Source organism: Pecten maximus, chromosome 2, assembly GCF_902652985.1.
Source record: "Pecten maximus chromosome 2, xPecMax1.1, whole genome shotgun sequence".
NCBI lineage: Eukaryota > Metazoa > Mollusca > Bivalvia > Pectinida > Pectinidae > Pecten > Pecten maximus.
Window position 1 is genome coordinate 53,020,070 of NC_047016.1, and position 18,427 is coordinate 53,038,496.

The 18,427-nt window shown below is 38.1% G+C and overlaps 1 protein-coding gene and 1 long non-coding RNA gene across 2 annotated transcripts in view; one reads left to right on the plus strand and one right to left on the minus strand.

The window, feature by feature from the left end:
* Positions 1–2,864: 2,864 nt before the first annotated feature.
* Positions 2,865–4,278, plus strand: LOC117322481. The gene is made up of 2 exons (XR_004531558.1): positions 2,865–3,110; positions 3,224–4,278. It is a non-coding gene; the product is annotated as an uncharacterized LOC117322481 (long non-coding RNA).
* A 1,829-nt stretch (positions 4,279–6,107) lies between these two features.
* Positions 6,108–18,427, minus strand: part of LOC117322480 — a 29,143-nt gene continuing 16,823 nt past the window's right edge. The window contains 6 exon segments of the mRNA XM_033877416.1: positions 6,108–8,434; positions 8,719–8,792; positions 9,225–9,354; positions 11,580–11,729; positions 17,255–17,437; positions 17,573–17,764. Of these exon segments, the coding sequence (XP_033733307.1) occupies positions 7,586–8,434; positions 8,719–8,792; positions 9,225–9,354; positions 11,580–11,729; positions 17,255–17,437; positions 17,573–17,764 (1,578 nt within the window). The 3' untranslated portion in view covers positions 6,108–7,585.

Here is an 18,427-nt window from a genome sequence, read left to right on the forward strand (position 1 = left end):
ACTTTCTTTTCCTCAAAACTACGGTTGCTATGGCAACTGGTCACTATAAACAGGTTTTCCGATAAGAACCATAACTTTAAGTTTGTCCGGACAACTCCTCCTAAACCGAAGGGCCAATTTCAATGAAACTTCTCACAAATATAGAGGACCATGTGTAGATGTGCATGCGACTTTCTTTTTCTCAAAATTATGATTGCTATGGCAACTGGTCACTATATTACTGGGTTATCTTAGTTAGCCTCTAATTACCAGTTCCAATTCACCTGCAGATTGCGGGGGTATTAGTCAGCCAACCTGGCGACAGTTCTAGTTTTTACCGATTTCTTTGAAACTTATAATCTTTATATAGTGTATATGTATAGTTGTGTTTAATGACTTTGAGACCACCTGGCCTTGGCACGATTTTATAAATGATAGTCAATATATGTATTATTGTTCACTATATATAATACATATATATATGGGCTATTATTTATAAAATCGTGTCAAGCCCCTGTGTTTGAGACTATCTGATTGCTCCAGTATTCCTTACACTGTTAGAAAATTAAACAATTGACTTTATAGTAAAAGATGAGGACAAAATCATGTATATATGCCACCTAGGTGATCATGATGCTACTCATAATATAATTCACGATCATAGTACAGTTTATATAACATGGCATTCAACAGATCAGCTAGATCTATTGTTCTGACTAGCAGTTCTCTTTATACATTCATTTGTTTACTTTTAATTTGTTTTTGTTTATAAGATTCCAATATATTTTACCTGTATATAATATGAAACCTGTTTTACCATAAAGATGAAATCATGATCATGATGTGATGTTTTATACTGTTGTAATAAATTTTAGATGCAGGCTTCATCGTTCCAGTATTAATTTGAATTTTTTAGCAATTAATTTGTCTGTTCATTACAGGTAATGACCATAGGTCAAGTCTGGCTAATACCAATCCTGCACTTTCTTGATTTAATGATAATGAATGTTCAGTGGTAACTCTCTATCCAGATTTATGATTGGATAACAGAACTTTATTAGAAGTTAATTTCAGAGAATATAATTAATATATTGTAATATTAATTTCTTAAAATCTGGCTTTGATCTAGTTTTATGTTATTAATAGTTCTGTTTGAATTAATCTAAATTGTATTCAAATAATGAAATGTAAGCATATTTATAAAATGTTTATACATGAATTTACTTTACAATCAATATCGGATTAACACATTGTTACAATATCCTATAAACACCAAGACTTTACTGAATTAAAAAATAAAGGTATTGTTCTAATCTCATTGTCGAATTCAACAAAAGATAATCTCAATGTTTATGACTATATAAAACAAGAGGCCCAGAGGGCCTGTTGCGCTCACCTGGTTTCATGAGATATGAAACAAGAATGATGCTTAAAAAGTATACTTGTCGCTGGTATTGCTATGTCAATATATCATAAGCATTTTATATGGGTACTTGTACATTGGTTTTATTGTAATTCTAAAAAAATGTCAATTTAGCCAAATTGACCCCTTTTGGCCCCACCCCTCAATCCCCCGGGAGGTTAACCCCAACATTTGTACAATTTTGAATACCCACCCCATAACCATGCTACCATACAAATGTGGTTTTTATGTCAAAAAGACTTTGAGCACAACCCCATAGGGATTGCTACCACGTGAATGTGAGTGATATCCATTGCTTAGTTTCAGAGAAACCAATTGACCCTTTTTGACCCTGCCCTCTGCCCTCTGCCCCCCGGGGGGTCAGCTCCTTCCTTTATATAATTTTGAATCCCTACCCCAAAAGGATGCTACCAGTCAAATATGAGCGATATCCATTGCTGAGTTTTAGAGAAGTTGTTTATATCGATTTAGCCAAATTGTCCCCTTTTGGCCCCACCCATCAGCCCCCAAAGGGGTTAGCCCCACCATTTATTCAATTTTGAATCCCGACCCCAAAGGGATGCTCACAGTCAAATATGAGCAATATCCATTGCTTAGTTTCAGAGGAGATGTTGTTTATATCAGTTCAGCCAAATTGACCGTTTAGCCCTGCCCCTTAGCTCCCCGGGGGGTCCGCCCTGTCATTTGTACAATTTTGAATCCAGACCCCAATGGGATGCTACCAGGAAAATATGAGCGATATCCATTGCTTAGTTTCAAAGAAGTTGTTTATATCAATTTAGCCAAATTGACCCCTTTTGGCCCTGCCCCTCAGGCCAACTGGGGGTCAGCCTCACCATTTGTACAATTTTGTATCCCTACCCCAAAGGGATGCTCACAGTCAAATATGAGCAATATCCATTGCTTGGTTGTAGAGAAGAAATTGTTTATATCATTTAGCCAAATTGACCCCTTTTGACCCCACCCCTCAGCTCCCAGGGAGTCAGCCCCATCACTTGTACAATTTTGAATCCCTACCCCAAGGGGGTGCTACCAAGCGAATATGAGCGATATTCATTGCTTAATTAGTTTCAGAGAAGATTTCGTTTATATCAATTTAGCAAAATTGACCCCTTTTGGCCCCGCCCCTATGACCCCACTGGGGTCAGCCCCACCATTTGTACAATTTTGAGTCCCCACCCCATAGGGATGCTTTTGACCAAATTTGGTCGAATTCCGATCGGTTGTTATGAAGAAGAAGTCAAGGTATGGCATAAGCTCACCTGGGTCCTTCGGACCAGGTGAGCTAATAGATATAAAATTTTTGCTCTCGTGTAATTGATTGGCAGAAAACAAATACGGTACATTGTATGTCTATAATCTCGTTAATGGTAACTTTGTTTTGAATTATCATTGAACACAAGCATGTGTACACGCAGTGTTCGACAAGACTTGGCATGCTTGGCATATATGCTTTGATTGTCGAGAATTAAAGTGGCAGTGACATGATATAGATTAATAACTGGCTCAAAAGTATCCATTACAGCAAAGACTCCATAAATGTGGCAATTTAGAAGTAATATTTTGGCAGAAACAATAAGGAGTGCTCAGAATTCTGTAGTGATTTATTGGTGCTTCAAATTCCCCTTACAAGGAGATTCCATATTATCAAGAAATGTCATGTACTTATAAACGAAATCTAAAAAAAAAAAAAAACAAGAACAATTATGTACAAGGAAAACAAAATGACTGACCAGCTGCAATCATGGATTATGCCAGTTAAAGTTTGCTATCATATTTTCAGAAAGTTCTTCTTGCATCTTTCTTAGATTTCAAATAAAGTTATTTCGTTACTATTATAATAATGACTCGGAGAAACTTTCAAGTGGATGTTTTTTCTCTTATCTTTGACAGGTACATGTATTTTCCATGCCCACTTCGACAACATATAAAACAGTTATTGCAGAGTGAACATCATATATATGATCAATAAAAATTGGTCAAAAATAATGTAGCGGTAATGTCTATTATATTGGCCTACTTCGAGTGTCAACTATTTACTATAGTGAGGCTGTTCCATCTAATGTGATAACATATGTGTATAATCAACAACCAATCACGGCTGTGCTTCCAAATGGTGATGCACGTACATTTTTTGTATGTTCGCTAGAATCTGACCAAACAAATCAACACATGTACATCATAACTTCTTGTTTCTCTAAACATACACAATAATGTTATAAAAGTGAGTTTGTCTCTACCATAGTTGGATCATAGCCACTACTATTAATAAAAGTTGGGCCATTTTGGGTATAAAGTGCAGGGGGGGGGGGGGTTGGCAGGACAAGGAAATTCACTAAGCTTCCAAATACATGACATGTAATTGTAATGTTTGTCAATCACACTCGGGTTAAGATCCCCTTGTGTTTCCTCCAATGAGGTAAAATATTCTATTAATATCAGCATACAGTAGAAAGACACAATGTCTAGGGAATAAAAAACAACCTGTTTAAAATTATGATATATCTCTATTAGATAACAAACAAAAATAAAATTTATATAAACATGATATATCTTCTTAAATAAATTTTATTGACAACTTTTAAATAAAACATAACAAAATGATTCTCTTGAAACACAAATTTGGCACAGACAGATAGTTTGTATATCTGACCTTCACAATCTCTGTTATTGCCGTTACAAAAAAATCGGTATCTGTTTGACACAACCATATATCGTCCAAAGTCACACAAATTTATGAAATGCAGACTAAATATGGAAAAATTGACATCTGGATTATTGTTTAATGTAGCCTGAAGCTAAAAGCTAATATAACAACAGAATTTACTCCGAATAGATCGATATGGTTTATGAAATAAGGATTGTGGTTTTATCGGATAAAAAAAAAAATTCGCCACAGGGATCTTCGTACAAAATTTAAATGACCATCTTTATTTCTATGTAATTTTATTTGTTTCTTTCTCGGATCTTTCCTTTTAGTTTTTCTGTTTTATTGACATGTGTTATCAGCAAAATATGTCCGTTTTTCTTCTGATCAGAGACAAAACTGTGCACACACAGTAGGATTGTGCACACACAGTAGGATCAAAAGAAGAACAAACTAATGAAATTAAGGAAAGATCTGTAAAATACAGATCATAGACGACCAGGTAGCTCAGGCGGTAGAGCATCCGGCTAGTGTTCGGTGGTCCCGGGTTCGAATCCTGGTCACGGCACCAAATGTAGTAGGAGTGGAAAAATGCACGGCCAGACCGAGGTTACAACCCGGGACCTCCTAGCCAGAAGCTCTACCAACTGAGCTACCTGGCCGCCGATGATCGACCCGGTCCAGTTCCGCTACATAAATACTTAGTCAATATATATAAAAGACTTCAACTATCAAAATCCAAGATGGTCATCTGTCAGCAATTTTGTTTTATTTTCAATCGGCCTTAAAATGAAATGATAAGAACCTATTTGAAAGAGACCATTCATGTGAAGTTTGAGATACATTTTCTAAGTACTTTTCATTATAAGAAATTACGATAAAACTTCAATGGTCGAAATCCAAGATGGCCTCTATTTTTTTTTAAAACAGTCTTTTATGGATTTCTTAAATTATTATGGTGCTTCATGTTTATAAAGCCGATCAATACACAGATGGATACATGTAATATAAAAAAAAGTTACTAAGAAGAAATTGTGAAATACAAAATGTAGCTATGAAATCATGATACGACAATTCACAAAAATATGAATAATTTGCTATCAAGGCCTCTGAAGGAATAATGAGATTGTCCCATAGTAAATTTTTCAGATTGGCTAAATAATATTCTCAAATAAATCCTGACTCCAGTGCTCAACATTTACCAACTACAGGGTTACATTGTAATACTGGTCTTGAGATATACCACAATTTTTGAGCACAACAGCCTAAAAGCACAGATAATGTACATGTATATAATACCCCAGTAAAATTGTAAAAATTTACATGAATGCCAATGCAGTAGGATTTTACAAGATTTACTGTACAATAAATAGTAAGACAACACACAGTTGCACTGTAAAATGTGCCATAAACTACATGCACATGTATTGAATCTAGTTGATTTTTCTTTAAAGTGAAATTAGTTTCTAAAAATTCTCTGACTATGTGAACACTTGCATAATAATAACATAAATCACAAATATATACATTTAACATGTTAAAATGATATCTAATTTAGGAAAAAAAACCCATTTATCACAGAATCTTTTCTGGGAAAAATAATCACAATGAATTATAAAAATCACAAAAACTACTCCAATATCACAAAATACTAATCTGTAATGGACAACAGTCTTTCCTTACATTGGAATCTCCAATTGAAAAAAAAGGCATAATGACAGTTTTAGAAATTGTTCCCAAGGTTTTGTTCTTAAGATTGTTTTCAACACCCACACTTATAACTGTGATCATTATTTAATAGTCGTTCATTTAATTAGCCTAATTAATTAACCAATTGAAAACATTTTTGGTTACATTTAAACATTATGGAACTTTAGACATGACTGACAGAGGTGGGGCCTATTTTAATATATAGGGGCCGTGGTGGCCGAGTGGTTAATTAGGTGTCCCAACACTTTATCACTAGCCCTCCACCTCTGGGTTGCGAGTTCGAAACCTACGTGGGGCAGTTGCCAGGTACTGACCGTAGGCCGGTGGTTTTACTCCGGCTTTCCCCACCTCCAAAACCTGGCACGTCCTTAAATGACCCTGGCTGTTAATAGGACGTTAAACAAAAACCAACCAAATGTCAGAGGTTTTCTTGTTTTATATAATATTTTGATCCATCATGTAAGTTCCCATTAACATGAGCCAAGATGAAACAATCTATTTAACAACCTCAGTGTTCCTCACTCTACCAAAATGACTCTAGGTGTTATAGTTCTCTAGAAGTAGTTCAAGAATTTCAACAAATATGATCACCTTGGCATTTATATTCAAGGCCATTTTTTTCAACAGCATCAGAGTAAATTACATTCTAAATATCACAAAAAAATACCTCTCTATCACAGTAGATCAAAATTCCTGAAAGTTCATGGTCCTCAGAATTCTACACTTTGTGGTGGATATTTATATAATTACATTTATAACTCAACAAAAAATACTATTCTGCCATTGCAATAGACTATAGCATATTTATATCTAGGTATAAAGCATCTTAATATATAAAGAAAGAAAAACATCTATATGTTCACATTATACAGGGACATTCAATTTTTAATTAAATTAAACAATTCATTTAATAAATAATTAAGAAGACACTCAAAACTCTTTGTATAATTATATGAATATGTGTTTCTTGTCAAACAGTGGTTGATCCATATTATAAAGAATAAATGAAATATTTTAAATAGGGTAGTTACAACCTACTAGTTCATAAATCACAAAATTAATTAAAAAACAACATAATTTAATGCATGCCATATAATAGCAATGTTAAGTAAATTGTGAATTTAGAAATCATTGAAGATGATTTGCACATTGATATACTCCTTTAGACTGAGTATATAATTCAGTTTTCAAATGAAAGTCTTAATGTACCAACAAATCAGGGGGAGACGGGTTTGAAAATTGTATCAAAATGAATTTAACGCCTAAAACTATCACATCTTCAGTCAAAACCTGCACTAATTATCACTGATCATTGTATGACGTGAACTTGAAATCAAAGTGATACTGACTGGAGGGGTTATTTAGTTAAAGTGAAGATCATCTTTGTATAAATGTTTTGTTTGTTTCATAGGAATGTGTACACTTGGTATAAACTCAGTAACTGGTATTAAAATGTCCCACTTATTTTACTTCAGCAATATCAGCTCAGCTACATGTAGCTATAGAGTAAAAGTCTGAAATAACACTATTTAGAATGTTTCCTATGGGTCCTATGGGAAATTGTGGTTGAAAAGTTAATATTACTAGTAAATATACAAGAAAAAAACGAAAAAAATGATTATAGCTCAAAGTTCTCAGGCCCGCTTTTAAAGTGTTTTTTTCATAATTGAAGCAATTCATAATTGCATGTATCTCAGAGAGAATTTCATAACATTACATTTTATAAGTAGAATACAATAAAGAGATATTGATAATTCATATATGTTTGTATCTAAAACTAGAAACCAGCAGAATCTACTATTAGAATGTAGTATTTGTTTTCAAAGTTACGTATTGCTATAAAAAAATGAGACATTGAAGATAGGAATAAGTTCTACATTGAACACTAAAGGATCTGGTAATTGACTAGAAAACTCCATGTCGGATGTTGTTGGGTCCAAGGCCTCTCCATCATAACCATACACCTGCTCATAGTGAGCTGGGCAGGCTTCATCCTGACCTTCAGCATTCAGTGATGTTGCTGACCCTTGACCTTCAGCATTCAGTGACATTTTCGAACTTTGACCTTCAGCATTCACTGATATCTCTGACCTTTGACCTTCAGCATTCAGTAATCTTTGAACTACAGGATTCAGATCAAGTTCATTTGCCAGTCCATCCAAGTTGTGTCTTTCAGCAGCAATTGATTCATCGATACCCAGGTCTTCTTCAGAACTTCCGAAGAAACTTTGCCCGGGAAGACAAACCCTGTCATGGCCGCAGTTCTCTGTGACATCAATGACACCTGAATTTGACCCAGATTCCACTTCAGTGTCTGTGCTTTCACAGTTATTTCCCTTTGAAGAATTCTCACAGTGTTTACCATCAGAACACGGGAAATTGAGGGATTTTTCCTGCTTTGTTTGAGAGCGTGGTGTCGTTTGAGAGCGTGGTGTCGTTTGAGAGCGTGGCGCCCTATCTCCCGTAGTTTTCCCTGATCTGTTCTGTGGCCCCATGGATCTGCTCCCTCCTTTAGTTTGACTGTGTAGTGAAGACTTCCCCGCCAGTCTGTTAGCCTTGTCATCGGCCGACTTTGTGCGTGACATACTTGGCCCGGACAATTTACGTGTTTGGTCACTTGTCAATACAGGTCTGGCTTTTAGTGTTGTCTTCTGTTCTTTGACCTCAGGTTTCTTCTGTACAAAAGAAAATGTTTCAAAATTTCAGAATTATTAACATATGACACGCAATTTTATACTTTATACATTTTATGGTGCATTATCAATTCCTCATTTTTCAAAATACATCTTTCTGATTCATTGAAAGAGACATTCAGAGATTTTTTTTCCTCAAACATTCAATTATAATTTTATACAATGCCTTATTTTATAATACCATTTTATTCAATTTTTCTGACTGATATTAACATCATATCATACATACACGTGTAGTCATAATAACCTTCTAAAACAATAAATACCTTTTGCATCCTTGCAAATCTTGGACCCATTTTCTTCTGCTTAACAGACATATCTAGCACAACAAAGCTGGAATCTGGGAATACCAAAGTCATCTAATAAGAACTTAATTACATATTTACTTACAATGTCCATGATAAGCATTTCATTATTATCAGATATCACTGCAATTATTCAATCTTTTCATGGTTGTGAAATTTGTCAGCCATTTTAATTCTTCCTAACAGTTTTACACCTCTAGGGACCAATGAATGAATTAACTACAGAAGAAAACATATTTATCAGAAATATCAACAGACAGGATTTTTATTGACATAGACGATGAATGGCCATATAACCATGGACAAAAGGACGTTTGCATGAACAGTTCAGCATTTGATGATGGTGGGCTGTGAAATTTAAAAAATGATAAACACATTTTGCAGCAGAGACAAATGCTTATTTTTTGAAAATATTCAGAATATTTGAAACACCTTAAAATAAAATTTTGAATGATTTCTGGACTCACTTTCCATTAGGTGTGTTTGTAGGTCCTTATTGAGTAAATCCCAGTCCTTAGTTAGCGCCATCCGGTGGATGTGGAGTTTCATGAAGTCCTCGCACATCTTGTATAGAGATTGGATAAAGGCACAGAACTCCTGCAAGTATCGGACATAAGAATCAGACAAGCTATCAGATACAACCATAATATGTACCATATAAAAGGGAAAAATAATCAAATTTCACTAGTCTAAGAGCATCCAATTTTTTTTCTTAAACACAGGTTCTATTTTTGCTAATTTTGAGGATTGAATGGAATATTGTGTTTTATAAAGAACCTTCAAAATAAAAATAAAAGAGAAAATGGAATTCCATTTTTTAAATTTCCACAGAGTATTGCCAGTTAAAAAAAATGTCAGATGGACGGAAGACACCATACCATTAAAACTTTCATTAAATTTGGACGTGGATGGCATACAGAAATGCATGTTTTTATTTCAAACTTTCAAACTCATGTAAAAGGTCTGAGGAGTTACGGCACTACTGTAATAGTTCCGACTCCGACAGTGTATCCTCGTATAGTGATTTTCAAGTTCGTCAACTCTGTGGTTCTGTCTCGACATTTACAGCTGGCTACAGATCAATTATTTATTATATGAAGATTAGAAGTGATGAAACATGATGACTGAATATATACACAATGCTCACGTACGTAACCTAACTGTGCGTCCGGTCCATATCTCGTATGAAAAATATCCACCCTGTCCCTCCCTGGGGATAAATGTACCCAAAAATACAACGACTATAACATGCCTACAACGGGAAAAGACCACCCGAAATAACAACGGAATTACTGACTATATCATGCCTATAATTGAGAGAAAAATACCGCCCAACCCTGGATAATTTAGAGGTTTTAAGTCCGAAATCTACTGCATACCTGACTCTGTGAAGGAGAAAGACGAGCCGGCCAGCTACATGTAAGCCTCTGCCAGACTGTCGTATAATACTAAAATTCTCAGCTATATAGCTAAATTTAATTGTATGCCTCGAAATACACGTGCAGTTTGTCCCAAGACTATAGATAGACCGATACCTGAGCATAGAGTAATGTACAGGTAAGGTGATTATAAATAAACACATACCCCGAACATTAGCCAATCAGAAACGTCGACAATACAACCGGAAGGGATTCCCCAACGGGAATACCCTGTACAGTGCAACTTCCGAAAACCGAACCTTCTAAAAACCGAACACCTCTGAATACCGAACGAATTGTCATTGTACGGAATTGGTCCTTCTTTATTATAGTATTAAAAAACTTCCAAATACCGATCCCTCTGAATTCCGAACACCGGACTGATTTTGTGTCCGGTTCCTGTTAAAATATACCAAAAATTACTTCTGAAAACCGGCCTTACCTGAGCGATTATGACACGAGGTCAGGCCAGTCAACCGTGAAACAACAACTGTGACGGGTATTGTGTGAAGCCTTATTGTCTCGGGACCTACGTAGGTGATTTGTACAGGTATCCAATATATATCCCAAGGGGGCATTATGACGGAAGGCCTAGTGTATAATCAACACGACAATTATGAAACAATGCCACACTTCATTGAAGCGCGTCGGTTCGTTTATCTTCTCAATGCAAGTAGAGCTAGAAGCCTGAGTTTCGCATTTAATTTAAATGAGGCCCAAAAGGGGTTGTTTTCGTAAAGAAGCCGTGATGTTTTTTTAGACAACAGCGATGTCGGAAATACGACCAGTATCATCTGATCAATTGTAATTGATATTGAAACAAAACATCTTCACACCCTTTAATATTATTTGATGTGTAAAATATTCCGTATCGGACTATTGGCCCCATCCACATGACGAAGCTTCACCGGATGTAACAAAATGTAGGCCGATCATAAAGTGTAGTTGTACATGTGAAAATACTGTTTAAAACTATTGTTATAGTCATTTGCCTTTCTTATATATTCTGCAATATAAACATTGATTAACTTTCATAATATGCATATTATTCAGACAATCCAAATTGTCTAAGTATGAACGTGCCGTTTTGTAATCGGGTGCATTCTAATAAAACATCGTCCAGCCAATTATATCCGGAATTTGACCGGTCATTTTTCAATCAACTTCTCCAAACCGAACCCTCTATAAACCGAACAAATAGTCATGTCCCATGCATGTTCGGTTTATAGAGGTTCCACTGTATAAACAATATGGACCGACGATCACAACAACACGCACTCTGATTTACAGGATGTAAATATGGTACTATATACAACAAGTAAGTGTTCGAAACCCAAATCTTTTACACTCATAAAATTGCAGTAATTTTAATCATCAAAAAATACCTCTGCAGTATTTACAAACCTCACTCCAGACAGACTCCATTTCCTCTGAAGTTGAAGCCTTGTTGAGCGCGTGCAGCCGTTCAAACACCTGGCAGGCTCCTGACACAGGTAAAGACATGATCACTGTCCCGAAGATCTCCTCCAGTAGTCCCATCTGGTAGGCCAGGGTCTGAAGTGTAAACAACAGTGGTCAGTGATGGGTCTCTATAACAGTGACCAGTGAGGGGTCTCTATAACAGTGGTCAGTGAGGGGTCTCTATAACAGTGATCAGTGAGAGGTCTCTATAACAGTGGTCAGTGAGGGGTCTCTATAACAGTGAGAGGTCTCTATAACAGTGATCAGTGAGGGGTCTCTATAACAGTGGTCAGTGAGGGGTTTCTATAACAGTGGTCAGTGAGAGGTCTCTATAACAGTGACCAGTGAGAGGTCTCTATAACAGTGATCAGTGAGAGGTCTCTATAACAGTGACCAGTGAGAGGTCTCTATAACAGTGAGAGGTCTCTATAACAGTGATCAGTGAGAGGTCTCTATAACAGTGAGAGGTCTCTATAACAGTGGTCAGTGAGAGGTCTCTATAACAGTGGTCAGTGAGGGGTTTCTATAACAGTGGTCAGTGAGAGGTCTCTATAACAGTGGTCAGTGAGAGGTCTCTATAACAGTGATCAGTGAGAGGTCTCTATAACAGTGGTCAGTGAGAGGTCTCTATAACAGTGAGAGGTCTCTATAACAGTGATCAGTGAGAGGTCTCTATAACCGTGACCAGCGAGAGGTCTCTATAACAGTGACCAGTGAGAGGTCTCTATAACAGTGGTCAGTGAGGGGTCTCTTTAACAGTGACCAGTGAGGGGTCTCTATAACAGTGACCAGTGAGAGGTCTCTATAACAGTGATCAGTGAGGGGTTTCTATAACAGTGAGAGGTCTCTATAACAGTGACCAGTGAGAGGTCTCTATAACAGTGATCAGTGAGAGGTCTCTATAACAGTGAGGGGTCTATAACAGTGGTCAGTGAGGGGTCTCTATAACAGTGGTCAGTGAGAGGTCTCTATAACAGTGAGAGGTCTCTATAACAGTGGTCAGTGAGGGGTCTCTATAACAGTGAGGGGTCTCTATAACAGTGGTCAGTGAGAGGTCTCTATAACAGTGAGAGGTCTCTATAACAGTGGTCAGTGAGGGGTCTCTATAACAGTGAGGGGTCTCTATAACAGTGGTCAGTGAGAGGTCTCTATAACAGTGAGAGGTCTCTATAACAGTGAGAGGTTTCTATAACAGTGACCAGTGAGAGGTTTCTATAACAGTGAGAGGTCTCTATAACAGTGAGGGGTCTCTATAACAGTGGTCAGTGAGAGGTCTCTATAACAGTGGTCAGTGAGGGGTCTCTATAACAGTGACCAGTGAGAGGTTTCTATAACAGTGAGAGGTCTCTATAACAGTGAGGGGTCTCTATAACAGTGGTCAGTGAGAGGTCTCTATAACAGTGGTCAGTGAGAGGTCTCTATAACAGTGGTCAGTGAGAGGTCTCTATAACAGTGGTCAGTGAGGGGTCTCTATAACAGTGACCAGTGAGAGGTTTCTATAACAGTGAGAGGTCTCTATAACAGTGAGGGGTCTCTATAACAGTGACCAGTGAGGGGTCTCTATAACAGTGACCAGTGAGGGGTCTCTATAACAGTGGTCAGTGAGAGGTTTCTATAACAGTGACCAGTGAGAGGTCTCTATAACAGTGGTCAGTGAGGGGTCTCTATAACAGTGAGGGGTCTCTATAACAGTGGTCAGTGAGAGGTCTCTATAACAGTGAGAGGTCTCTATAACAGTGAGAGGTTTCTATAACAGTGGTCAGTGAGAGGTCTCTATAACAGTGAGAGGTCTCTATAACAGTGAGAGGTTTCTATAACAGTGAGAGGTCTCTATAACAGTGAGGGGTCTCTATAACAGTGGTCAGTGAGAGGTCTCTATAACAGTGGTCAGTGAGGGGTCTCTATAACAGTGACCAGTGAGAGGTTTCTATAACAGTGAGAGGTCTCTATAACAGTGAGGGGTCTCTATAACAGTGGTCAGTGAGAGGTCTCTATAACAGTGGTCAGTGAGAGGTCTCTATAACAGTGGTCAGTGAGAGGTCTCTATAACAGTGGTCAGTGAGGGGTCTCTATAACAGTGACCAGTGAGAGGTTTCTATAACAGTGAGAGGTCTCTATAACAGTGAGGGGTTTCTATAACAGTGACCAGTGAGGGGTCTCTATAACAGTGACCAGTGAGGGGTCTCTATAACAGTGAGGGGTCTCTATAACAGTGATCAGTGAGAGGTCTCTATAACAGTGATCAGTGAGAGGTCTCTATAACAGTGACCAGTGAGAGGTCTCTATAACAGTGGTCAGTGAGGGGTCTCTATAACAGTGACCAGTGACAGGTCTCTATAACAGTGGTCAGTGAGGGGTCTCTATATCAGTGAGAGGTCTCTATAACAGTGAGGGGTCTCTATAACAGTGATCAGTGAGAGGTCTCTATAACAGTGGTCAGTGAGAGGTCTCTATAACAGTGATCAGTGAGAGGTCACTATAACAGTGAGAGGTCTCTATAACAGTGGTCAGTGAGGGGTCTCTATAACAGTGACCAGTGAGAGGTTTCTATAACAGTGAGAGGTCTCTATAACAGTGAGGGGTCTCTATAACAGTGGTCAGTGAGAGGTCTCTATAACAGTGAGAGGTCTCTATAACAGTGAGAGGTTTCTATAACAGTGGTCAGTGAGAGGTCTCTATAACAGTGAGAGGTCTCTATAACAGTGAGAGGTTTCTATAACAGTGAGAGGTCTCTATAACAGTGAGGGGTCTCTATAACAGTGGTCAGTGAGAGGTCTCTATAACAGTGGTCAGTGAGGGGTCTCTATAACAGTGACCAGTGAGAGGTTTCTATAACAGTGAGAGGTCTCTATAACAGTGAGGGGTCTCTATAACAGTGGTCAGTGAGAGGTCTCTATAACAGTGGTCAGTGAGAGGTCTCTATAACAGTGGTCAGTGAGAGGTCTCTATAACAGTGGTCAGTGAGGGGTCTCTATAACAGTGACCAGTGAGAGGTTTCTATAACAGTGAGAGGTCTCTATAACAGTGAGGGGTTTCTATAACAGTGACCAGTGAGGGGTCTCTATAACAGTGACCAGTGAGGGGTCTCTATAACAGTGAGGGGTCTCTATAACAGTGATCAGTGAGAGGTCTCTATAACAGTGATCAGTGAGAGGTCTCTATAACAGTGACCAGTGAGAGGTCTCTATAACAGTGGTCAGTGAGGGGTCTCTATAACAGTGACCAGTGACAGGTCTCTATAACAGTGGTCAGTGAGGGGTCTCTATATCAGTGAGAGGTCTCTATAACAGTGAGGGGTCTCTATAACAGTGATCAGTGAGAGGTCTCTATAACAGTGGTCAGTGAGAGGTCTCTATAACAGTGATCAGTGAGAGGTCACTATAACAGTGAGAGGTCTCTATAACAGTGACCAGTGAGGGGTCTCTATAACAGTGATCAGTGAGAGGTCTCTATAACAGTGACCAGTGAGGGGTCTCTATAACAGTGAGAGGTCTCTATAACAGTGATCAGTGAGAGGTCTCTATAACAGTGAGAGGTCTCTATAACAGTGAGAGGTCTCTATAACAGTGATCAGTGAGGGGTCTCTATAACAGTGATCAGTGAGAGGTCTCTATAACAGTGACCAGTGAGGGGTCTCTATAACAGTGAGAGGTCTCTATAACAGTGATCAGTGAGAGGTCTCTATAACAGTGATCAGTGAGAGGTCTCTATAACAGTGAGAGGTCTCTATAACAGTGACCAGTGAGAGGTCTCTTTAACAGTGATCAGTGAGAGGTCTCTATAACAGTGAGGTCTCTATAACAGTGAGAGGTCTCTATAACAGTGAGAGGTCTCTATAACAGTGAGAGGTCTCTATAACAGTGACCAGTGAGGGGTCTCTATAACAGTGATCAGTGAGAGGTCTCTATAACAGTGAGAGGTCTCTATAACAGTGACCAGTGAGAGGTCTCTATAACAGTGATCAGTGAGAGGTCTCTATAACAGTGACCAGTGAGAGGTCTCTATAACAGTGGCCAGTGAGGGGTCTCTATAACAGTGAAAGGTCTCTATAACAGTGAGGGGTCTCTATAACAGTGGTCAGTGAGAGGTCTCTATAACAGTGACCAGTGAGGGGTCTCTATAACAGTGAAAGGTCTCTATAACAGTGAGGGGTCTCTATAACAGTGGTCAGTGAGAGGTCACTATAACAGTGAGAGGTCTCTATAACAGTGATCAGTGAGAGGTCTCTATAACAGTGACCAGTGAGAGGTCACTATAACAGTGAGAGGTCTCTATAACAGTGAGAGGTCTCTATAACAGTGACCAGTGAGAGGTCTCTATAACAGTGGTCAGTGAGAGGTCTCTATAACAGTGACCAGTGAGAGGTCTCTATAACAGTGAGAGGTCTCTATAACAGTGGTCAGTGAGAGGTCTCTATAACAGTGGTCAGTGAGAGGTCTCTATAACAGTGACCAGTGAGGGGTCTCTATAACAGTGATCAGTGAGAGGTCTCTATAACAGTGACCAGTGAGAGGTCTCTATAACAGTGTTCAGTGAGAGGTCTCTATAACAGTGGTCAGTGAGGGGTCTCTATAACAGTGGTCAGTGAGGGGTCTCTATAACAGTGACCAGTGAGGGGTCTCTATAACAGTGACCAGTGAGAGGTCTCTATAACAGTGGTCAGTGAGAGGTCACTATAACAGTGAGAGGTCTCTATAACAGTGGTCAGTGAGGGGTCTCTATAACAGTGACCAGTGAGAGGTCTCTATAACAGTGATCAGTGAGAGGTCTCTATAACAGTGATCAGTGAGAGGTCTCTATAACAGTGACCAGTGAGGGGTCTCTATAACAGTGATCAGTGAGAGGTCTCTATAACAGTGACCAGTGAGAGGTCTCTATAACAGTGACCAGTGAGAGGTCTCTATAACAGTGACCAGTGAGGGGTCTCTATAACAGTGGTCAGTGAGAGGTCTCTATAACAGTGACCAGTGAGGGGTCTCTATAACAGTGACCAGTGAGGGGTCACTATAACAGTGAGAGGTCTCTATAACAGTGATCAGTGAGAGGTCTCTATAACAGTGGTCAGTGAGAGGTCTCTATAACAGTGATCAGTGAGGGGTCTCTATAACAGTGACCAGTGAGGGGTCTCTATAACAGTGACCAGTGAGAGGTCTCTATAACAGTGGTCAGTGAGAGGTCACTATAACAGTGAGAGGTCTCTATAACAGTGATCAGGGAGAGGTCTCTATGAGGAACAAACAACAATGATCTGTAAGAGGTCTTACAGCCAGTTTCTGTGATGCTTGTGTGATCTCTGACATTAATTATCAGGTAAAATATTATTATGGTCTGAGTATGGCTCAGGAATTTTGGTAAAACAAGGAACACAATATATTGATGTTTTTCAGTCGTAATCATATAATACATAAGATAATTTATCCGGGTACAATCTTATGTTTTTTCTTAAAGTTTGAAATTTTAATATTTAAAAAAAAAAGAAAACAATTTAAAGGCTTGCGCATCATCAAATAATTTGCTTGTATATTATACATGTGAAAAGAATTGATCAAATACCGCATCTGAATTGTGAAATATGTTATAGTAGATGATGTCTGTAGGGAAGGAGCTATCAATGTTACCGTATCAATGTCGCGGAGTTTGCCACTATTGAGAAGACAGATGAAATTTTTGGCCATGTATTCTATGGAACTGTCCATGAGTCTGGTTACAGCTGACAGTACCGGCTCACACCACTTGAGCCGGGGAATGTTACGGTTCAACTTCTGACAATCCAACATCACCTCCATCACACACTGTATACTCTGAAACACCCAAAATGAAATCTTCATAATAAAACAGAATTTTCATCAATGAATAAAATGTTTGCAATTGTGGAAGACAACTGTGACCTTTTAAGAAGAATCATTTAGTAAAATTTGAATCATTCAGGAACATACCAGACGCCGTATTGCAAAGTCACAGACCATATCCATGGCCTCGGGAGGCAGTGTGGTGAATGCCTTCGTTCTCCAGACCTTGACCATGTTGTTGTTGATCCAGTCGATACACTTGTCTCGTAACTCACAGAGGTTAAAGGACAGGGCTGAGGTCAGTGTTTCTACGACCCCTGTTTCACAACCGCTACAAGGCTGTGAAGGGAAACAAAAATCACGATCAAGGTGAGAATTTTGATGAACTACCTCTCACAACCTCTACGAGGGTGGGTAATCACAGGTCAAGGTTAATTATTTATACTCAAGATATGACTACGTACACAAACTACTTGTAATCCATACAAACTATCCTATATGGAAAAGAAGATCCCATTTAAAAAAAAATTAAATTTAGGAAGTCTTTCTAATAATAATATTAGTCGAAAGATTCTTAAATAATTGTTGATAATTTCAAACTTATTTATGGCATATTCAAAGTAAGAAAGAGCAAATTAAAACATTTCATATTTTACGTGATATTTATTAGTTTGTCAATCAAATTGAATGCGCTAGCTAGGGTTGAATATTAATGCATTATTCTAGCGCTATTGTACAAAATAAAGTAGGAACACAACATCAATGAGAGGTAAGTTCAAAATTCATAGCATTGATTTATAAATTATTGAAGTTAAAGAGGTATACTGTTTAGCTATTCGATATAGCAGGCACAGGATTTGGAATACATATTCTCATTCAAAAGGTTTAGGGTAATATGCTGTAATACATAAGAAAATTAACTCCAGCAACTGTTCGTTATAATTTGGCCATTAAAATATTATCACTTATGACAACAACAACCAAAATATATATAGAGAGATT